This window comes from Peromyscus leucopus, chromosome 1 (genome assembly GCF_004664715.2).
Source record: "Peromyscus leucopus breed LL Stock chromosome 1, UCI_PerLeu_2.1, whole genome shotgun sequence".
Lineage (NCBI taxonomy): Eukaryota > Metazoa > Chordata > Mammalia > Rodentia > Cricetidae > Peromyscus > Peromyscus leucopus.
In genome coordinates, this window is record NC_051063.1 from 20,505,366 (window position 1) to 20,529,454 (window position 24,089).

General features: G+C 45.2%; 1 protein-coding gene across 10 annotated transcripts in view; it reads left to right on the top strand.

The window, feature by feature from the left end:
- Positions 1-24,089, top strand: part of Smarca2 (SWI/SNF related, matrix associated, actin dependent regulator of chromatin, subfamily a, member 2) — a 171,474-nt gene that overhangs the window by 142,711 nt on the left and 4,674 nt on the right. For 6 of the 10 annotated variants that reach the window (XM_037205442.1, XM_028894209.2, XM_037205453.1 and 3 more), the window contains 4 exons: positions 1,954-2,171; positions 9,978-10,031; positions 20,805-20,910; positions 21,349-21,450. In XM_037205442.1, the coding sequence (XP_037061337.1) occupies positions 1,954-2,171; positions 9,978-10,031; positions 20,805-20,910; positions 21,349-21,450 (480 nt within the window). Of the gene's footprint in view, positions 1-67; positions 164-1,953; positions 2,172-9,977; positions 10,032-20,804; positions 20,911-21,348; positions 21,451-24,089 lie in introns of all 10 variants that reach the window. The other 4 variants (XM_037205454.1, XM_028894246.2, XM_028894257.2 and 1 more) reach the window with 3 other exon arrangements.

Here is a 24,089-nt window from a genome sequence, read left to right on the forward strand (position 1 = left end):
CAGTAAAATAAAATTACTTGTATATGAAAACATAGCCTTTCCCAGCTCTCTTTTTTTTCCTGATCAGCTGATGAAGAGACTAGCAGCTCGCTGCTTTGCTGGCTTGTTAATTTTATCCCCACTAACTGTGATTTCCGATAGCCGGCCTGCTGATAGTGGTAAGGTAAATATCCTTTTTCGTTGCCGTCTTGAAGATTCAGTAGAAACTACATCCCAGGCATGTGTAGGTGTGTAACACATCAAAAGCCGGTGTTCTCCGTATTTCTGTGTGCAACTGGGTGCTGGTGGAGAGAGCAGTACCATTAACTATTGACAGGCTTGCATGCTGTATTTATGATTAGCATGTTCAGCCTCCAAGATATGCGGGACAATTTCTTTCTCTTCTCTTTGCTTAGCTGCAGTGTGTTTAGCTGTATAGTGGGTGTCCTGCTTTTAGGCAAATGAATATTAATGAAATAATGGGGAGCTTTTTTTTTCCTTTCTCCTTTTTCTTCATAACTCATCAGGTCTCGCCTCCTTCATAGTGGTTATGTGAACACTGTAGGATCGTGATGGAAATTGTCTTTTGATTATTAAGGCCTGGGCTCAGGCTGTCCCTTAGGATTCTGTCTGTGTGCATGTTGCTTCTATGGATTAGCACATTGGAGAGTGAGTGCATTGGAAACATTTTTTTTTTTTAATCCCACTGGCGTTTTTAACATGCCAGGTTGTTTTGTGTTCTGTACCAGGTTTTCTTTGCAAACCCTTTCTTTTTCAGGAGGCATTGTACATAAGTGAAAGAAATTATGTCTGAGCTGTAATCACTCTTTATATTGATTGTTATACTCACATGATCATAAATATTAGCCATGTTTGGTGCTGTGGAGAAATGAAGGTAATTGCCTTATGATTAGAGCTCTTTCAGCTAGGAGAGGATTGATTAGCATTTACATACTGGAGGCAATATTGAGAGGCCGGAGGAGGAACACATACCAACATCAGTTATTTGTTTGAGAAAGCAATCTCAAAATGTCATTTTAAGATTTTTTTTTAAGAAAATTTCTTTTCCATGGTCAGATTTTCTTTTGTCTGTTTTTTTTTTCCTTTTTTTTCCCTCTCTTAATTTTTCTTACAAGTTTCGAGACTTGCTAGAAAAAAAAGAAAAGTTTGAACTTGTGGGTCCTGTCACGTGGATCTTTTAGCCTTTTCTGAACAGGTCCCCTTCACACCTGGCTGTTTTTATAGCTATTTTATTATCTTTCTGTATTAGTGCTGCTGGCTCTGGGTTAAAGCAAGCGTTGGCAGGTAATTGGAAAAAAAAAGTGTTTTTGCTGTTTGTGAGTGTGTGTGTTCTCTACCGGGTGATTTCACTGCGTCTACCAAGGAATGTGGTGGCTTCATACTTCCCTTCTGTTCCCTTGTTTACTAATTTCTACGTTAGAACAAAAATCTGGATGGAATTGTTGATTTATGTTGTGAATCATGAATAAATTGATGTAAAACCTTAAAGGTCAGGGCTCTTGTGACTGCATAGATATATTCATAGAGGATTATTTTGTTTTCTTTTGCCCCTGGTTTTTGTTGATTGTTACTGTCCTTACAATAATGACACCTTTAGAATATTTTGCTTATTTTGAGATAAAGTTTATGTAGGTTCAGTCATTTTCAAGCACTTGAATGTATAGATACACTGTTTTTTTTTTTATTAGTGCTTTAGGCCTTATAATATAGACTTATATATATCTCATATCTTATGTTAAAGATATATTTTATCCAATGTGATGGTGGCTTTTTCTTTTCTTTTTTTTTTCTTCATTGATGACTGTTAACTCTTAGTTTTACTTTATTAGTTTCATTTTATTCTAATGATTCAAGATATGTGTATCTATACCCCTTATTGTAAAGGTATGGGTATGTTTGTCTTGGTTATTTTCCTTACTTGAATTTCTTTCCTCCTTTGTTTCTGGTTCACAGGCCATCGAAGACGGCAATTTGGAAGAAATGGAAGAGGAAGTACGGCTTAAGAAGAGAAAAAGACGAAGAAATGTGGATAAAGATCCTGTGAAGGAAGATGTGGAAAAAGCGAAGAAAAGAAGAGGCCGCCCTCCAGCTGAGAAACTGTCACCAAACCCCCCAAAACTAACGAAGCAGATGAACGCCATCATTGATACTGTGATAAACTACAAAGACAGGTGAGTGTGTGGCTCCTTCTTCTCCACCAAGCCCTTGAGTGGCAGGAATTAAGAAGATATGCACTTGGGTTCCAGGGCTCTTTTTAATTTGCCTTTTATGGCTTTGTCCAGGAAGGTGCGAGTTGCCTTGTACCTTGAGAAATGGCCATCAATGATGTTTTGTATGATGTTTCACTGTGTGTTGTTGAATACGGTGGGAAATGAGACCAGACTTCTTTATAAAGAAGTCTAATCTGGAAAAGGTTTCTTCAGGAGCTCTGCTGAGAGAGGTGTTGGGATGATGGGATAAAATTAATTTTTTTGAAGTTGACTCATTAGGAAAAAAAGAATTGCAGATGTATTTAAGGTAGATCTTTTACATTAATAAAGGCCCTGTTCAAAAAAAAAAAAAAGATACCTCCACAAAATTACTGTGCTTCTCTCCTTCTACTCCTTGGGTTTTTGAGCATTTTTTGAGCTATCCTCTCTTGTATTACCGCTGTATGGACTCAGAGTGGTATTTCAGCAAATTCACTCATTTTTCATGGACTTTTTGGATGTGACTAATAAGAAGGTGGTGCTGGGCACTGGCAAGACCACTCTAAACAATGACTTTCATTATTTGGAAATGGAGGCAAAGGCACTTCACTGATCAGTCAACCCTTTACTAGTTACCTAGTTAGGCTCCATTGGAGTTGGTTGGTTTTGGTTACTTGTTAGGAGTTTCCTTTGAGGCAATGCTATTTTCCTTTGAAGGCTGTCTCTTCTTTCCATTGGAAGCAGACTAAACTTCTGCCCTCTAAATTGCATGATCCTAGAAATCAGTTGTTAAAGATGGTCAGTTTTCACCAGGAACTCCTATTGTTCTATACACCCGCCGAGTAGCCCGTGAAGGGCTAAATTGCAATTTGGGTTTTTCCTCATAGCTTTGATGTGTTGTGTGGCAGGCAGGAAAAAGTGACCGGAAAGATGAAGCAGCATAAAAAGTAAGAACTTTCCATCAGGAATTTCGCTCTTAAGCCTTTCTGACCCATATGGTTTCTTCCAAAGCAGCAGTGGGCACAGGAGGGAGGGGAAAGGTCCATTGAGGGGTCAGAATTTCTTGTCTCTCTGGACCCATCAAGCCTCATAGCGCCTGCGCTTGCTAGTCTCAGTGTTTTCAAAAAGGCCTACATCCTTCTATATATTCTAAAGTGGTCAACAAGGGCAGCCCCCATCTTCTTGAGTTTGGATCAACTGCTCATTGACAACCTAGGGAGGGAAACTTGACCCCAAGTCCACTCTTGACCTGGAGTAAACACGAATTTTTTTCCATCCAAACCAAGAATTAGTAACTCAGAAGTTTCTGTTCACCCCACCCCCACCCCCAGGTTCCACCTCATATCAACCTCTGGTGTGAGGAAATTGCACCTAAGTAGAGAGTATCACTCTACACAGACCTCTCACTTTCTGTCAGGAGAGTATAACATCTGTTTCTATGACCAGATGTGCCGGGTCTTTGGCAGGCCTTTGATGATCTTGCTGATTCAACCTGGGTCTGCCAGAACGCTGAGAAAGTCTGTGGAGATTTAAAAGCTGGACCTTTAATAGTGGCTGTTGATTTCCATCTTCTTTAGTCACCTACCGGGTCATCGCCTAGTGGGGCTCATGTTGCGGGTAGATTGTTTTGTTTGGCTTTATGTTGTGGGGAGGCAAATTTATAATGCTTCTGTTTCTTGACATCCTCCCCGCCTTGAAAAAACCTTAAAGAGTCTGGCAGCACTCTGCCTAACTTTCGGTGGAGTGGGGGTGGGTGCTCAGCAGGAAGGAAGAAATGGGGGTTTTCTTCACCTGGTGCTCACAGGTGGTCTCAGCTGTGGCCATTTCTAGCACCAATGTGGAGTAGGAGCTGCCTGTTAACAGGCTTTGCATAGCTCATGTGCATTGCCTGCTGGCTGCTTTGTGATATTCTGGTGTATATGACTACAGCAGACTTTCCCTAGCGCCCATTCCCAAACACAGAGCTATGTGAACGAACTCCTTGATTTCTGGGGAAGCAGAGCCCAGGGGCTCACAGCGCATGCTCTTCGAGCCTCAGCTACCTCCATTTAATTCTTGACTCTGGCGTTACCCAGCTGGGGGACTCTTAACTTCCCTGATCCTCAGTTTCCCCATGCACACAGTAGAATAGTTCCTCCCCCAGCCTGTGGCACTGTTGTCCTGGGCAGTTAATATAACCCCAGATTCTTTGAATAGTTTAGTGATTAATAATCAGACTCTCAGTCTGTTTGCAGCTAATCACGCAGGTGAAGGGACCTCTGAACACTGGGAAGAAAGTGTCCTTGCTGATACTGGTTTCCATGGATTTAGTTCCAGAAACAGAAAATGCAGTCTCACCGGAACTGACTATTGAGCATGTCTTTAGTCGTACTGTAGGCAAAGGATTTCTAAATATTTCGGCGTGCAGATATTCCGGGGCCGTTCCTCTTTCCCTGGCTTCTATTTATTTATTTGCTTATTGAGTGCTCCCTAAAAAGTGCCCCCCTAAGACTCGTTTTGTTCGTTCCTGCATTTTTAGGTACTTTCTGGAGATCATATACTAAATTTCTCACCACTGCATGTTCCATGTATATTTCATGTTAGTGATCTTCTAGAAAAAGCAACTGACTCTATTTATATTTTTTATTTCTCTTACCAAACTTGGTTCTCAAGTAGGAGGCGCTCAAATTAGGAGGGCCTTAATTAGATACAGTGTCATATTTTTGGTTCATTTTAAAAAATGCTACTGGAAAAAAAAATGTACATCTTGCTGTGTTGAGGTTTCTCCAGCATCAGAGGCAGTTACTAACACAGTAACTCGGCCCACCTGAAGAAAGGCCCCCTGTACTAAAACTCCAGCTAACACCCCCATCCAGTGTTAGGGTTCCGACGGCTACGTAGCTGGACAGTATATTGAGTGAATGTATCTATTTTTAAGAGACACATAAGAAGAATGAATCACCACTCAAGAATAGTTGTTTAAAAGTCCTTGAATGGTTCTGGGACAGATGTGGCTTGATATTTCCATAAAGATGTAAGATAATTTAGGTGACTATTTACTGCTTTGTATTTTAAAGCATGGCAATTTAAAAATGTGGGCCCACAGAGTGAGCCATTGACTTCATGTGATTCACAAATGGATGGCTGTTAGGTGGTACAAGGCTGTGGCTGCTGGTTCCTATCTTGTTATTTCTTTCAGGTAGAAAACTTTGATCTCAAGTTGCGCTGAAGGCTTTGTTCTGACTTAGTGAACTTACTTTGTCTTTGGCTTATTTTGAAGGCTTTTAACTCCCAACTCTCCTTCTATATATTTACCCCAAGACACTCTTGTTTCTTTGGAAGGGATTCCACTGCACCTGTGCCTTTTCAAATCGCCATGAGATGTCCTGGGAAATAGGTGGTGACACACCTAGCAGAGCTCTCCCAAGGCTCAGGAACCAGCCTCCAGTTAGCAGGATGACAGGTTCCTAGGGACAGCCCTGAAGGGCAGGGCTTTGGCCCTGCCTGGTCTGGTGTCCGGTGATTCGGATGCAGCAGCACTGGTGACAGAAAGACCTCCAGCCTGCAGATACAGATCCCGCATGGGCCACAGTTTCAGGAGGAACTTCCTGATGCTGCAGGACTGCCTTAGATAGGGTGGGTAGTCCTTACCCATGTTAAAAATCATGCGCACTAAATTTTAGCTATCGATTCTACAAACTCTTCAGAGAATGAATCCAGTCTCATTTCAAGAAATGTCCTTTAAAAGTGGTTATAAACTGGCCTATCCAGCCCAGGACCACATTCTTGAGGTAGAAACCCCCCTCCCTTTATTTGCTGAGTGACACTTGGACCCCTCCCTAGACACATTTTACTCTCGTATTGCCCCATTTGAGACATACACCCAGGCACTGAGAGGATGGGTTAGCTTGCTTGCTTATTCTGGACACCAGAGTTTGGTGCACATGGTCAAGAGTTACTTTGCCTTCTCCAGCATCCTTGACACGGAGCCATAGGCCATCCATGTCTTTTCTCAAAAACTGCCAAGTTTAGCCTTGAGCTAAGGAAGCGTTGCTGTTGTCCAGCAATTATATACCGAGTTCACTAGCTCAGTGCTGATCCATCTCGTGGAGTTTGTCCTCATTGTTAACGTTACTTGTTTCTTATTCTTTAAACAAGTATTTACTTGTCCTCCTGAGTTTTTTTTGTTTGTTTTTTGTTTTTTTTTGTTGTTTTTTTTTTGAAGCTCAAGATGTGACATAAACACCAGACGGTGGTGCGCATGCCTTTAATTCCAGCGCTTGGGAGGCAGAGGCAGGTAGATCTCTGTGAGTTTGAGGCCAGCCTGGTCTACAGAGCTAGTTACAGGGCAACTAGGACTGTTACACAGAGAAACCCTGTGTGGAAAACAAACACGCGCGCACACAAAAAAGCACACAAAAAAAGATGTGACATAAACTATGGCTGAAATGTTTGTAAAGGGACAGGGCTCTGTGACATGTCCTTGCCATCGGTACAGGCTGATGTGAAGTGAATATATTGACTAGTAATCCTTGAAGTTGGTCAAATGCCGTTGAACCCACGTGGCCAGGCTATCATGTCACCCACGTTCATCTGTCCCTTCTCAAGGTTATCAAGAAAGACTGAAACCAAATAACACCATGTTTGTAGCCTTTCCCATCTATCAACCTAGAAACCCTGCTGAAAATGGGAAATGAGGTTAGCCTGCCTGCCATGGCTTTTTCAGAGACACCCCCTGCTAGTCCTTAATGATGTTATTTATCTTTGCTAAGTAGCCCCCTGGCCTCTGAGTAATTTAGTCTAAGTTCTCAACAAGGGTCAACATGAAGCCTTACAGTCTCGGGCTTCATTTCCCATTTCAAAACAGGGATATTTTGCTGCTCTCCGACCTCTGCCTCCATTTCCACTGTCTGATTTCCTGCGTATTGATGGCAGAAGCAATCTACACTCTTTCAGCACGTAATTAGTTTGCAGCTGGTCACTTGAACTCATCTGAAGCACCTTGATATGTTCTTTATATATATATTTAAATCAACTCGCCTATCAGGAGCTTCTGCTCTGTTTTTATTGTACCTTGCTTTTCAAATCTGTGCTCTCATCCCTGAAGACTTAGGAAACAGTGGTCTATGTTGTACACACATGTTAACCAGCACTAGGAGGCCGAGGCACAAGGATAGCCAGTTTGAGGCCAGGCTGGGCAACATAATGAGACCTTGTCTTCAAAAACATTAAAAAAAAAAAAAAAAACACTAACAATTATGACCACAAAAAAGCAAACCAAAAAACTCCAAGAGTCTGGAAGCAGAATATACATTTATACATATTGATGTTTTTTTAAACCTCTCTTGTTCACTGTATACATGGTTTGAAGATGAATGACTTGAAGGTGCATTCCGTGAGACCTGCCATCTGCACAGGGTGTGGACCTTAGGTCCAACTCTGAAGATGGCATGAAGCAGTGGGGAAGGTGGAAGGTTCTGCTTGGCTAGTCTGATCCATGGCTGCAGTGCTACCATAAATACAATGCAGGATGCAAGGCAGGAATGGCAGCTATGTATCTCCTGCCTTCCTAGATATATATTCCGCCGACCCTTCCAATTTTAATAAGCCCTTAGGGATAAATTGATCGATGGTACAGGCCTCTACTTGATCTGCATTTAGTGCTTTTGGTATTGGGGAAATCATCTACCCATCCTGGAAATATTCGCTATGCTGTTTTCAGTTCCAGCGATGGACTGCTAAATCTAGCCATAGGGTCCTTATCCCGGGTCCCTCTCCCACCTCCTCTGCTCTGCACCTTGCAGGAAAGACGGTGTCATGATCCTGATGCCAAATAGGGAAGGCGGGGAAGGCAGGGTCACGAGAGCCCCACTACACCAGAATGCACTGAGGTTTGTTTTTGTTTTCAGTCATCATAATGACACTTTTCTGAAAGATAAACAACAACAACAAAACAGGCAGTGTTTCTTTACATTGTAACACTTTTTAAAGGATGTGACATGTTCTAAACCCAATCACAACTGTCCTTGTTTAATCCCTACATACACTAGAAAGTATCTCGTAGCATCCCTTATTTCAGGATGGGCCGAGCTGCTACTGGTGAAGACTCACATTTAAGCAGTTAGTTCTCCAGAAGGGGTGGGCTCTGGTTCAGTGCTGTTGCTTCCTTTCAAAGTTTTCTCTCTGAGTTCTTCTTAAAAGTTCACTGGGGTGTGCCCTGGGTCCAAGTCTTCTGTTGGAGGTTTCTAGCCAGGGGGCTCACACCGCGGTGCTTACTTATCTTTCGAAACAGACTTATAAATAAAGTACGACTGCAAACCCAAATCTTGGGCATAATTTAGCATCCATTGTGGATTGCGCTTTTATATTTTTTTCCCCAAGCCAGTCAGATTCCTCACCTATATCAGAATGACTGGAATTTGTTCTGGTAGAATCTCCTTTGTTTAGTACCTGGCCCCTCTCTTAGATTGCAGCCCCTGTTGGTCTCAGATCATGGAACGAACCGGGTCTGACTCTGTCAGAATCACTTACAATATATTTTACAAAATGCCGGGGATGGTATTCATCCTTCCTGGCTTTCTCTCCCTCTGCTGCTGGGCCTTCTGAGCAGACCCGGGCCTGCTTTGGCTTCTGTGTCTGCATCATCAGCCTGAGACCCCTAATGTGAAACAACAGAAGTCTCCCCTCCGCACCTCACTTCTAACACTCAGAAACAAAGTTCCCTCCCCACACAAGGTCTCCAAGGCAAGCATCCTTCATCTTCACGCGCTGTCTCCATGAGACCATGGAACCCCTGGCCTGGAACAGCTGCCGCTTGTGTGGGAGGCCAGCCTCCTGTCGTTTACTGTCTCGCCTCCTTTCCTAGGCACATATCTAGTCATGTCTTGCTGTTCTTCAAAAGCTTCCAGACTTCTGGCTTTGGGAAAGTAGGTTCCCAGGTTCCGAACCTAGCGACCTTACAGTTTTGTTTCCCAGCGTGGCCCTCTCGTTCTCACTTGGATTTCAGATATTGTGGCTAATGCTGTATGTTTGGAACTCTGCATTCACTTTTGTCCCCCTGCTGTGTGGTGTATGCTGACCCTGTCCAGTGGCCTCCTGCTGTGGGTGAAGCGAGCAGTGGCCGTGCAGAGGTGGGCTAGCTAGGGTTTAATCTAGAGCATAGTCTGGATGGGACGGAGGGCTTTCCCACGGTGTTACCCTGCTGATGGGTGCCTTCCTGTGCCTCCACACAGAAGGTCGCCTATCTGTCAGTGTCCAGAATTGTCAGGTAACCCTCAGAGAGTGGCTCAAATCCATTGGCAGTCAAGAGCACGTATTCATTGATCTGTTGGAAATAAGGGGTCAGGAAAGGAGCGCCTAGTTTGTGACGGTAAACCAGGCTGCTGCATGGAATCCGTTCATGGGATGTGGTGGGCACTGTGACAGAAACCACCTTCTCTAGTGCATAGTCGGGAGTTGTCTGGGTAAGTATTATCCCTAATGTACACATGAGAGGCCAAACAAGAGAACACATCCCTAACAGGCTTCTCGTTCTCCACTGCTTTCGGAACTACCAATGGGACACTAGGTGTGGATGGAAACGGAACAGGGAGAAAGCGCCCTAAGACGTTAGGAAGCCATGTCCCACCCCCGTCACTTTGGAGAAACGTGTATCATTGCAGAATGATACCTTGTATGATCTTCTCAACCCGGCTGACTCTCAGGGAAATGAATCGCTCCAGGTTGCCCAGCTGGGTGGAAGACAGAGGAAGGAGCTGGGCTGGAGGACACAGGTCTTCTGACTCTAGTGTTCTTTTTACTCTGCCGCAGGTGTAACGTGGAGAAGGTGCCCTGTAATTCTCAGTTGGAAATAGAAGGAAACAGGTCAGGACCTGCCTTGTATTCCCATGTCTCTAAAAACACAGGTATCCTTTGGTACACAAAGCAAGCCGATGCCTAGACTTGGTCTTTGGAAACAAATTTATCTAGTCGCCACTCCCCTGCCCCCAGTCACCTCTACTTGGAATGGGGTTGCAGGCACACATATTCTTTTTTTGTTTGTTTGTTTGTTTTGGTTTTTTTGTTTTTCGAGACAGGGTTTCTCTGTATAGCTTTGCGCCTTTCCTGGAACTCGCTTTGGAGACCAGGCTGGCCTCGAACTCACAGAGATCCGCCTGCCTCTGCCTCCCGAGTGCTGGGATTAAAGGCGTGGGCCACCACCGCCCGGCTTTTTTTTTTTTTTTTTTTTTTTTTTTTGGTACACATATTCTTAAATACCTGCCATGCTTTTGACGTGGTTGTGCAGTGTGCTAACCTGGAAGAGCCCGCTTGTACATACATGCATGTCTTACAAAGGTGGCAGGAGCTATCTGGAAGCCTGCCCAGCCTGCAGCACCTCAGAGGTAGGTCTCTGCCTCCTCTGCCCCGCTCGGCCCCTCATCCTGGTGTGTGTCCTATGGACCTCGTAACTCCGTGCTGCCCAGGTGTGGACACTTAACGCCAAGCCCTCGAGGAGACCTGAAGTGTGTGCCATGAAGTTGAGTGCATGTGCATACAGCTGTGCATCCTGGAGTTGACTGCAGTTGGCATGAGGGTTGGAAGGGCTGGCGCTTCTTGCATTTACTCCTGTGTGCTAAGCTGGATTTCAGGCTGTGACCTTTGAGCCTCCCATCGTGATAAGTCCTAAGCGTCTTTGGCCAATCTGTCTAACTTTCATGTGCCTCTGCCTCTGCTGGGTGAAAATCAGAAGCCTAAAGAGGCTAGATCTGGATGTTGTTGGTTGATGGGACATGGATGGGTGCCGTGCCTGGTTAAGAGTTACCAGGACGTCGCGTGTGGTATTTTCCTCCCCTTCGGTTGAGCTGACTTGTTGAAATGATCGTGGTAGTGCTTTGCCTCCTGTCTTAGAGTTTTGTCGAATGATCCAGTAATGCTGTCTATACCCTAACCCTAACCCAGTCAAAGAAGAGAACTGAGGTTGTATCCTGTATTTCAGAGTGGACAGGTATTGATTGGTAGCCTTTTAAAATTAGGCCTGAAGTACATATCAGTAGAGATGAAACTTGGGCCAGATTGTTGGTGCTCAGTAAGCAGTGTCCAATCCTAGAAAGCACACATACCATGGTGCCTGCTGAGCACTGCCAATTATGCTCTGTTTCTAGCATCAAGAGAAAGGATTCAGGGTGACTTGAAACAATAGTGACTCTCTCTAAGATTGGGCAGCTTACATAACAAAGTGACTTGTGTGAACCTAGAAAGCCTAGAAAGGAAGCCTGATGGTCTGAATGGCAACGTGGGGGCTAAACAACCCCCTCCCCAGAGCGGGCTTCCCTCTGAGTTCCTTTTGCCTTTTCTCCTCCCCCTCTCCTCCAGCATAGCAGTCACATGACCGTGAAAAAGTGGATTAATGACTTTGAAGGCTATTGCAAACCCCTGGTGTCATGACTGGGCTTTCTGAGGGTGCAGAATATAACCTTATGCAGTTAGGACCTGGATAAATCCATTTTCACTAAATACACATTCAAACGGTCATGTCCAGAGGTTAGAAAAGGCTTAGCTCGCTTACTTCTGTGAGGGCTCTTTTTTTTTTTTTCCAAGACAGGGTTTCTCTGTGTAGCTTTGGTGTCTGTCCTGGATCTCACTCTGTAGTCCAGGCTGGCCTTGAACTCACAGAGATCCGCCTGGCTCTGCCTCCCGAGTGCTGGGATTAAAGCCCTCGCCGCCACCACCCGGCCCATGGGGGCTCTTTAGAGCTGGTGTCCTCCCATACTGTCCCCAATGTTTCCTCGTCCCCTAAGCCTGAGCTAATTGTGTAGCATCGGAGTTGTTTTTATGATAAATTAGCCCTTCTTTAGAGCAATTGCTCAAAAATCCTTTCTTTCTGTTCAAAAGCCCAACGTTTTCAGTGTCAGTCTCTATGTAAGTATTGAAAACGGGGAGGGGGGAGAGAGAAAAAAGAAAACAGATTGCCTTCTGGCAATGCTAGAAGGGCCATGTCAACAAGTCGGGCAGACACCTGGCCCCGGGGACAATATGGGAGGACACCAGCTCCAAAGAGCACCCCCAGAAGCAAGGTGGAGGGATGGAGGGAGTAGGATGCAGCCGTTGGCTTGTGGGTGGCACAGGGATTGGGTTGGAGTGAGCCTCAGAGGTTAGGGTGTGCAAACCAAAGTACTCAGTAATGTGGGTGTGAGCAGCTAGGCAAGGAGGTGTCGGTCAGCAGACCGCTTCTAGAGACCACGTGTCGCGGTACAGCTAGGCTTCCCTGTCCAAAGCAAGAGCAGCCAGCCCGGTGGGAAGCAGCTGAGCAGACCTGCAAAGCTGTGAACTCCAAAGTGAAGAACCTGAGTGCAGTCTTCAAGAGCTCAGATCTCCAAGGCAGCTTCTGTGCCTGTCCTTGCAGTTGACTGTCCTGTGTCCCACGTTGAGGACGCAGATGAGGATACATCTGGGTTCTTGCCGAGAGGGTGTAGTGACCAGTGCATGGTGTGCACCGTGGGTGGTGGGATGGATGCTGCCCACAGGGGGAGCTAGCTACGCTATAACAAAAAAGAGAGGTTGCTAGGCCAGGGCACCTGTTCATGTTGGGGATAGCGCTGTTGGGGATAGCACCCTGATTACATTGTGAGGCTGGGAGTGAATGAGGCATGCTGGAGGGGTGTTGCTAGGTGAAGAGGGGGAAGCATCATTCTAATAAGGAAGTGGCCTTGGGGAGGAAGATGGCAGAATACATGCTCAGAACGTCTGATAGACTTCAGCAGACTGAGTCTGAGGTGGGATCCTCAGAGCTCTTGGCTCTGTTTCCTGAGTGCCATTTATAGAAACGGAGGTGAAAGCAAAGTGTATCCATGTGGCAGTGTGGATACACATTTCTGCGTGTGTGTGTGTGTGTGTGTGTGTGTGTGTGTGTGTGTGTGTGTGTGTGTGTAGTGACCCAGCCCCACAGACTCCACAACGGGACACTTAGGTCTTCTCGGTCACTGTTAACAGCCCTGGATGTCATGATTATATCATTAGTATTGACAGCTCTTTCAGAACCAGCCAGCAAATTCTTTTAGACAAAACCTATTTTTAGCAGCCTTGGCATTAGGCATTCTATATTTCTTTAAATGGAGGGGGAAGGCTGCTGGAATGGCTCTCCCGCCCAGACATCTTCGCATTTGGAAGCTTCGATTGGATTCCAGAAGAATTACCATGAAATGGCATCGTGACTAGGTAGAGGCATTTAGACAGAATTCAAGTTGTAATGCTGAGAAGTTCCTCCTTCCCTGTCAGCTGCTTTGGCCCTCACACAGTGCTGCCAGTTTGTCTCATGGACCAGCAAGCTAGTGAGGTCATAGCTTGGTGTTTTGTCAAGAAAATGCCTCCTAGAGCAGGACTTCCAACGCTCGTCTTAGAGACATCCAGTGCAGCTACAGAATTGGGGTTGGGGGGTGATACTGCTGTCAACAGTCTTAATTTTCCTTAGCCTAGCGTTTCCCAAACTCATTTGTTCAGTGAACTCTCTTTCCAGGAAACTTGCTAATAACCCTGAAAGTTGGCATGCTATGGTGCACTCTTTGAACAATGCCGAGTTAGAGCTCTCATACTTCATTTAGAAGGTGTGCAGGGAAATGTGGGCTCTGGTGTCTTACTTCACCCTCATTACAAACACCGCTGATGTAAGTGTGGCTGGGGCAGGCTGCTGTGACTCCTGGTGACTTGACACTTAGGGTACTCATCCAGTTATCCCTACGTGCAGAAGGTGGGTGGACAAAGACACTTAGTCCCTCTGCTTTCTGAGGCATAGAAGGTTCCCTGGTTGTGCTTTGTTTTGTTGTTTGTAAACCTGGCACAAGCTAAGGTCTTCTGAGAAGAGGGAACCTTGGTTGAGAAAATGCCTCCATAAAAATGGCTTGTAGGCAAGCCTTGATGATTGATGTGGGAGGGTCCAGCCTACTGTGGGTAGTGCCACCCCTGGGCAGGTAGTCCTGGAGTGTCTAAGAAAGCAGGCTGAGTTGGGCAGTGGTGGCACGCCCCTCCAATCCCAGCACTCAGGAGGCAGAGACGGGCAGATCTCTGTGAGTTTAAGGCAAACCTTGTCTACAGAGCGAGTTTCAGGACAGCCAGGACACAGAGAAACTCTGTCAGAAAGAAAGAAAGAAAGAAGGAAGGAAGGAAGGAGGGAGGGAGGGAGGGAGGGAGGGAGAGAGAGAGAGAGAGAGAGAGAGAGAGAGAGAGAGAGAGAGAAAGAAAGAAAGAAAGAAAGAAAGAAAGAAAGAAAGAAAGAAAGAAAGAAAAAAAGAAAAAGAAAAAAAGGGAAAGCAGGCTGAACAAGCCAGTAAGTAGCATTTCTCAATGGCCTCTGCTTCAGTTCCTATGTCTGGGTTCCTGCCCTGACTTCCCTCAGTGATGGAGGACGACCTGAGAGGTGATTGTAAGATGAAATGAACCCTTGGCTTCCGAAGATCCTTTTGGCCACCATGTTCTAGCCCAGCAACAGAAAACAAAAGACAGAAGACCTCCCCTAGCATCTAATATTACTCTGACCCTACAGGCCTTCTCTTCCCCTCAGGCTCCAGGCCAGCGCCTACATGAGTGACCCCTCAGGAAGAGGAAGGAACTCCTATTGGAAATAGCGGAATGTATCCTTTTTTTTAGGGATAATGCTATCTTCAAACTCAATTCCATGAACTTTTTGATCAAAAAATGGATTGATATTGAAGATAGCAGATAATAGATTTAATATATATATATATATATATATATATATATATATATATATATATATATATATAATAAACCCTTTTGTATTCCTGGGACCAATCTGTCTCACTCCAGAGTTCAGCAAATGCTACTGTAGGAAAAGGCCCTGAGCCTGCCATGACCCACCCATTTAAACAACAGCAGCCTCTGAACCGTGGCCTCCTCAGGTAGAAAAACATTAGAGTTTGTTTGTTTCTAGAAGTTTTGTGTCACAAATCAACCAAAAGCTTGGAAGCATGTCTACCATACAGAAGTAAAAACATTGTACAGGATCAAAGGGCAGAATACTCAGAAGGCGAGAGTCAGTCTGTCCTTACATTTTGAAAGGACAGCATCTCAGGTTCCCCGGAGGAAATGGTGAAAGTCCAGGAGCTGGCAGGCTAGGGAGGTGGCAGGCCATTTAGCTGTCACACCAGACAGAGGGAGGTGAGAATTCATACCTTTTCTTGCTATTATGAAATGTCAAGTGAGGAAAAAAATATATGTAGGAAACTAGACGGCCTCTGTCAGTATTTCTAAAAGTCAAGTGATAGGTGGTAAATCTACTAAAAATGTCTCAAGAAGCCTGTCAAGAAAATACAAGAGCCAGACATGGTGGTCCATGCCTGCAATTCGGTACCCAGGAGGATGATGCTGGAGAATTGGGAGTTGAGGGCCATCAAAAATATAAAGTGAAGAAAGAAAATACTTGTAAGGGTATATCCTTTTCCAAGCGTCTCTGGCAGTGGTAGATATTGTAAGTGCATTAGATTCTTATGGTTGCGGTATCCTAGGTAAAGTTGCCATGTAATTATTCCATTTATTCATTTTTGCTTTATTGGTTAAATGTAAAGGAGTCGGTAATGAATCATGCTGTTCATTTGACAGAAATCAAAGCTGACCGTGTGATACTTATATGTCATTTTGTTAGGGAAAATAAAATGTGATTCTTGACCTACAGCACACTTTTTGAACAAGGTAGCCCGATCCAAGCATTGAGACCCACTTTGTGGGTGACCTGGTTCAGAGTTGAGTTGGATTATAAATCTTGTTGCAGAGTATGTTCCTACTGTGGATGCAAAGATGTCCCATATCTCCTCTGATCTCTTTCTCCTATGCTTATCTCAAAACTTTCAGGACAGACTACACCTAGAAGTTTATAACCTCTGGGTTTTTTTTTTTGTTGTTGTTGTTCTGTTTTGTTTTATTTTTTAATTCCGTAACAAACACCCTTTCCCCCATTCTTTTAAACTGCACAGCTTTAGACTCCTCAGCATCCCATCACTGGGCTGTGTGACTTAAATTATTTCAAGTTATCCTACGATGACCATCTTGAGCATCTTAGTCTTCCTCAGGCTCACTGAGGAAGTCTGACATCTCAGGCTCTGGTGCCGTACAATCAGTACCGCGTATGATTTTTTTGTTTCTAATAGCTGGGTGGGTAGCTATTAAAACTACCCTACATATCAAAGAAGAATACAGATACCTACACTTCGTTCCTCGGTTATCAAGAAACAGGAGTCTACCATGGTCAAGAAGCCAAGCCCTCACTCAGCATCACCACCTGACCTCACCCACTCCAAGAACTCTGATGTACCCTTCTAATTATTATTGCTTCCTCTGGATGAGACAAAGATAAGGATGAGAGGAGTGGCAGAGGTGACTGTGGTGTGCTCATGGCTTCTGTTTCATCCCTGGCCAGAATTCTGGGGTTCCCTAGATAATCGGAGAACAGCTGTGATCTTGAGGAAATTTATCAATAGTGTGTATGAGCTTCCCTGAGAACCTGGCCTGGGGAGAAAGCATTTTCTCACCTCCTGCCATACTGTGTCATTCTAGTTTCTAGTTTTTTTCCCCAGATTACTTCCTATGTAGGATACCCCCAGGACTGCAGTAATTTTCCTCTACCATCCCTCCAACCCCAGGTGGACCTTCCAAACCGTGACTTCATTCTCTTATGAAGTAAGCCATAATTGTACTTCTGTTACGTAAAGTATTTTGGCTTCAGGTAGCTCTCTCTTTTCTATAACTATTAAAGTCAACTGATCAGCTTCCACAGGTGATGAAGAAAATACAGGCTAGAGATGTATGCATTCTCATAGCCCCAGGTTTGATCCCCAGTACTGCATGAACCAACCAGGCCCACATTTAATCCTTGCACTTCAGAGGATTGGAAGTTCAAGGCCATCCTCAGTTACATAGGAAACTGGGCCAGTTTAGTCTATATATGAGGCTATCTCACGAAAAGAGAGAGGGAAGAAAGGGGGATCATAAAAAAGGAAAAAAAAAGACAGCTTTATTCAGTATCAGACTTACTGCTTTGGACTTGAAAGGAATCATTGGAAGACATGACAGCTATTGTTTGAAAGGAAGGTATTTCTAAGCAAGTTAGTCTAAAGCATACACCCTGCAGTACCTAATTGAGGTGGTATATATGCAGAGCATACATTGCATTGTGTACAGCCTCCATCTACAGTCAGTAAAATAGATGAGGAAAGATCACTTGGTGGATTATAGAGGTAATGGGGAAAAATTGGTCTCCAGAGGAAGCAGAACAAACCAAATCCCAGTAGTATGCGCATGTGCACCATGCACTCGGGGTTTGCAAGTCCCCATTTATGGGTGGAGCATGGTGCTTCTCTTCGTGCACATGACATATCCTTCGTACTCCTGTGTCCATTCACCAAGGTAGACAGGAACGTGCTTGCCACCTGCCCCTGTAAGCCCTGAGTTCAGAGGGATCTTTCTCTTCCCCCACCCCCAGGCCTATATTTTCTCAGAGTCACACATCCCAGTATGAGGTAGATCGCTGTGCAAAATGGGTGTAAAAAACTAACTGTGGACTGGGGGGAGGGGCGTTACTTTTGCCACAGGAAGTAGTGCTCTTCAATAATGTATACTTAGGCCTTACATCGTATGAAATAACATAACGACAGCCACCTAGGGGAGGATAAAGACTTCAACAGAACCAGACCACCTTCTCCAAACCATTCTATAATTAGTCTGTTATTCAAGGGACTTCATTTTGTTTGTTTGTTTAAACCTAAACTTTGCTGGGGGGTGGGGTGGGGTGGAGCGGTGGTTAACTGTTGCAGTCCTTCAGCAAGTGTTCCAGTGCATTCTATAGGCCCTTAAGAGTTGACCATAATCCAGGTCAGATGAGAGCCTTTGCTGCGCGAGACTAGAACTCCTGTTCGTGGGCTGCCAACACAGCCATTGTCCTGGAAAGGATGATGGGGGAGGACCGGACAACAGAACATGTTGGCATCCTGTGAGAAGGAGAGAAAATTCCGAGAAGGGGCTTACAGAAAGTTAAATACAATTAATAGTAAGGTGACTCTCTTCTATTTTTACAGAGAATGGGTCTTGATTGTGGGAGGATCATCAAGTGTTGGAAGGGGATGAATTTCAACCAGAACTAGCAATACCTGTAATCCTAGGCAGAAGGACTGTCATGGGTTTGACCTTCCTTGGGTTTGGCATAGAGTCTATCTCACCACCTCCAGCACCAGATATGTGAAGCGTTCAGTCACACGCATGAAGATGCTCCAAAGAGAAAGAGGCTCTTCTGCTGAGCTGAGGTGTCAGTCAACCAGCTGGGACATGAGGCTACACCCTGGAGGGCTTGGTACCAGACGAAGGTGTGTACAGGAAGGTAGAAGCAGCTCAGGAGCTGGAAGACAACTTCCTTAGATCATCTTTGTGTTCCCTTCTCATTTTTGGGCAGAGGGGCAGAAGAAGCAGGAAAGACTGTCTGGTCCAGAGGGGCTTTATTTCTTAAGTAAAATAAGATACATTTGTTCTCATTTTATAGTTCCGACACCAAGTCTGGGAGCATTGAGCTCTCCTCTTCTGAGCGTGTGTGACTCTGGACTTGTCTCTTTAGTGGACCTAGGGCCTGCAGGTTTGACAGGACAGAGAAGAGAAGGCAGGCGCAGGTGGCCTTTGTGACTTTGTGCTCTCGGAGTTCTAGTATATTCTTGGGTCTAGTCCGTGGTGTTTAATTCTTCCTTCACAGGAGCGCAGGTGAAATCAGGAGTCTGTCCATCACAGATGTACAGCACAAAGGGTGCTTGTAATCTGTCAGTAGGAAAATGATACTTGTAGATGTTACTGAGGGTCGGGTATGGAAGCCATGACTACGGAAAGGTCTGGCAGGTGGATTGATGGATTGACGCCAGGTTCTAAAAAATGCTAATTTTAAAGAAAACACTCAGAATTAGAGAGAGAGAGAGAGAGAGAGAGAGAGAGAGAGAGAGAGAGAGAGAGAGAGAGAGAGAGTCTTCTTTTTGGTGCTATTCAGATACTCTTTTTAAAACAAGTAAAATATGAGTTAAGAGTTTATATATTTCAAAACAGTAGAAAAATTGTGGCCCTGTGTTGGAATTGATTGTAAACAAGAAAATGTGCCATATACGGTGATGCGTATTACAGACATACAAATGTATCTCAGCCTGCAGAGGGTGGAGGGGCGAGAGAACACCTTGGTTCTTGCCACAGTCATCCAAGAATCTAATTTTCTAGCCTTCAGTAGTCTTGTTTTTCAACCTCTTGTGTTTGTCCCTGATGTTGTATTCATGAGGCCCGTCTATGCATTAAAAATAAAACAAAACAGTGACCCGCTCTGGCCAGAAGACTTGCCCATCCTTTGACTGAGTATTGTCGGTTAATTTATGCAGGCCCCTTTGCACTTCAGCTTTTTCCCCACTGGTTGCTAGGCAACCCCTTGAGTTACTGCGCATGCCTCTTTTATGATAACTGTCATTATGATTATTTTTTAATTATACAACTGGGACCATGGATTAAAACAGCATCTTGTCACTCAGGCCTTGCCACTGCCTCTGAGCATTCCCGAACACGGGCTGCGGTCGGTCATCTTCCAAAATTTACATGCCAGGGGTTTTATGATTATCTTTTGATGTTGGGTGGCGTCACAAAGGAACTGGAGATGCCATCAGATGGGCAGCGAGATTTTTGTGGGAAACGACTAGCCCATATATCACAAGAGGTTATTGATTTAGGGAGGCCAAATCAGGTATTAGGATCTTGAACGTCAATTACCCTTCTCTGTCGCTTTAACTGCGCCTGTTTCCAGCGTTAAGTGACTTGAAAAGCGTGCTGCTCTGCAGCCTGTTCTTCCGAGTGACAAAACGCCAAAGCATGTCTCTACTAAACCTGCTTTCAATAAACCCACCATGCTGTGGGGGGAGGGCACAGCACAGATTCTGGAAACATGCAGCGTGCACATTAGCAATTGTTCATTTTTCTCTTCTTTTATTTTTTTTTCCCCAAATTGCTAAATTGCTCCACGCACATAAGTGCATTTAAGGGACGTGAAGGGGCTCCCCGGGCAAGGGATAATAGAAGGGGACTCATGGCGTGTAGAACGATGTAAAAGGAATGGGACAGAAAGGATTGTGGGGAGCATACAACAGCTTCACATTTGCATTGCTCTGTATATTTTAACATATTTTCTAAATATACAGTGAATTTGAAGACAAAGGGAACATGGAGTCATGTCTGTGTGCTTTCTTTTAACCAGCTCTGTTATTCATTTAAAATGGGGCTTGGGGCTCACTAAGTTATTTTAAATATTTCTGTCATGTTGAAAAGAGATTATCTCCTGACAGGGGACTCCACAGAGTACTTGCCACTTTGTGTGTGTGTGTGTGTGTGTGTGTGTGTGTGTGTGTGTGTGTGTGTGTGACAGAAATGGGGACCTAATTGTTCTTTCATGTGATTTGAAGCCGACACAAGGGGCATCAGCCTCCAGTGCAGCGGGGGGCGTTCCCTCCATGCACAGAGCGCCCCCCCCTCCCCCGTGTGCCTGTATTCGAGGGACCTCCTTTGCTTTGTTGACAGTCTCTGAAATGACCCCCTTCCCTGAGGAGTGCTTCATCTGCTCTGTTTCTGTTTGTCTCCCCCATCCTGCAGTTCAGGGCGACAGCTCAGTGAAGTCTTCATTCAGTTACCTTCCAGGAAAGAGTTACCAGAATACTATGAATTAATTAGGAAGCCAGTGGATTTCAAAAAGATAAAGGTAGATACTCTGTTCACTGTTATTCTTCGAGTAAACAAAGGAGATGCATGGATGCTCTGGAGTGATTCTAGGTGGGGCTGGGGTTGTGGCCTCCTGGTTGCTAACCGCTGACTTGCCCCAGGAAAGGTGGGGATGGGGTGACATTGATCCTTTCCATGCATGTTACTTGATCATTGAAAGCTCAGATTATATACATTGCATGTTGCTGAGAACCCTCCTCTCCCTCCATTATCACTCATTTCCCGTTCTCTGCACCTTCCTCCCCATCCCTACGAACACTGGTGGGAGGGTGGTCTTGGGCAGTGGCACCCCTCAGGGTTGGGTGGTCCCACCCACCCAACAAGGCTGACTCTATGAAGACAGGGGAAATCTAGGCTTTCTTAAACAAGTAAGGACAGTTACATATTCCTCTTCTGTTTTGTTCAAAATTCCCATCAGGAAAGAATTCGAAACCATAAGTACCGGAGCCTGGGTGACCTGGAAAAAGATGTCATGCTTCTCTGTCACAATGCACAGACATTCAACTTGGAGGGATCCCAGGTATGTGTCAAGTTGTCTGAGAAATGTCTACCCTGAACCATGCCGAGGTTCTCGGAAGTGAAGCATTTCATCTCTACTTTTTGAACCGTCACCTCCACCCCAGCAGAATGCTGAACACCGAAAGGCCATGTTCTCTCTGTCAGTGAGACTAAAGGGAGGTCTTGTGCCGTAGCTGGGTGGGCTTCTACTCACACTCCCTTCAAGGCTCATCTTCCCATTAGAGGAGGAATTCAAGCAAGCCACTGGAGGTCATACTGAAAGCCTGGGTGCCATCTCTGTACTTACGGAGACTGTACACAATAAAAGTTGCCTTCATTTTTCTAACGGTAACTGCACATGAGGAGTTCAGAGCACAGTGATTTAAAACAGAAGGGGGGGGGGGGGCGTGCCTCTAATTGCTATTTGAAAAAAACATTAAGTTCCCTTCTCCATAGTCAGGAAGTCATTGTAAGTAACAGTGAATTTATGAGTGTAAGGAGGAGGAGGACATTTCTACTTTAATTACAACTCAATTCCACTTACCTTTGACGGGAACTGATTTTTTTTCTATCTATCTTTCTGGCCTGATGCTCCCATATCCGGTCACAGAAAAGGAACAGGGCAGGCTGAGTTACACAGAGATCCTGCATGAAGCATGTTGCCCAGCAGAGTCCCCTTCCCAGCCAGAGACTACAGTGATGCCTCCAGGCATCTCTCCACCTTGGCCTCTTGCCTTTCACCTTTGCCCTCTTGTCTCCCCCCCTCCCCCCCATCCCCCCCTCCCCCCTCCAGCTCATCCTCACCTGTCAACCCAGATCTCTGGCAGATTTTCCCAGGGTCCCGTCCCTCAGTGTCACCTTTCATTTCCCTGCTGTCCTCGCCTTTTGCCTCAGGCTGACCTACCACTTCTTTGAGTGTATGGGTCATCCAGACAGCAGAAGAATTCAATCCCAGAGAGCAAAGGCCATTCCTTTATCCATTGCTTTTGAATTGTGGTCAAAAGACAACATAAACTTTACCACCTTAACTATGTTTTAAGGGTGCAGCTCAGTAGTGCTGAGGCTGCTCGTGTGGGTATTTAACAAGTCTCTGGCAGCATTTCATCTCTTAGACATGATGACATGTGGTGATTTATTGTGTACCCCTAATAAAACTTGCCTGAAGATCAGAGAACAGAGCCAGCCACTAGATTAAACATAGAGGCCAGGCTGTGGTGGCACACACCTTTAATCCTAGCACTCGGGAGGCAGAGATCCATCTGAATCTCTGTGAGTTCAAAGCCACCCTGGATTACATAAGATTGGCTCGGTCTAGGCGAGAAACAGCCAGGAAGTGATGGCTGGGTGGAGAAAGGTATATAAGGCATGAGGAGTCGGGCTTTTTGGCTGAGGAACACCCTTCGGCTAGAAAGCCTTTTCAGGCTGAGGAGTTGGTGAGGTGAGAGGTGGTTGTGGCTTGTTCCTTTGTCTCTCTGATCTTTCAGCATCTACCCCAATGGGTTTTTTATTAAGACCATTTAGGAATTCATGTTGCAGTGACACCCTACACCTTTAACAGTTCTCCCCTACCCCAGTTCCTATAACCACCCTTCTACTGTTGTACCCAGAGTCCCCCAAAGACCACCAAGAGACCGAATGTGATGCAAAAGCAAAGAGTCTTGGTTACGAGTTAACTCGGGACTCTCCATCTATCTGACACAGCAGCAGAGCAGGAGAGACCCCGAGTAGCAATGGGGCAGGGTTTTTAAAGCCGGGGGTCCTGGGGGGTCTACAGATTACGTAGGAACAGACTCAGGATTGGTTTATGCAAGTGGCAATCATGTTAGTAACTTTTAATTGGCTAGGGTTAGTTGGGGGTTACAGTTATCAGTTTTGGAGCAGGCCTGGACAAGTCCCAGGCTTTGCTGTCCTGGAGCTACCATGGAGGCTGGCTGGCCTAGCACATACTGACTATTGGGGCTGACTCAGTGGCCCAGGCTCTGTCCTTGACTCATGCACATAGCTCTAAGTTGGTGAGCAGCCCCAGACAGTAAACAACTGGCTGAACCTTGAGCCGTCAGAGTACATGTAGAAAGGGAGCTACTGCAAGGATTACGTCTTTTGTTCATGGCCCTCCCAGAAACTGCTTGCTCAAGTCTCAGGAAACTGAAATTGAGGCCTGATCCCTGAGAGAAGACTGAGCAGCCTGTTATGGCGTCTACTTGGTCCTTTCACTACCATGTGCAAGTTTGACTACATAAGTAGGACTACATAAGTCCATCTTTTGGTGACTGGCTTCCTAGGGTTCTTCTGTGTTGTAGCAGGTGATGGGAAGTTCTTCCTCCCAAAGGCTGAATCTTATTCCCTGCGTCTGCCATTTTTTCTTTCGTCACTGATCTGTCTACAGGTCTTGGAGTTCCCTCTTAGCTCTTGGCGATGGTGCATCTTTGGAACATGGGTGTGTTGAGGATATTTATTTCCTCCAGACTCTGCTTCTAATTATTTTGGGTATATATCCAGAAGTGAGATTGCTGGATCATGTAGTGGTTCTATTTTCATTTCTTGAGGGAAAGGACTGTGTTTGGGTAGATTTCCTATTTCTCTCCATGTTTCTGTCTCTGCGTGGGACGGTGCATGGGTAGCTGTACAGTGCTGCGCACAGTGTGTTAGGTGACTTTTGGC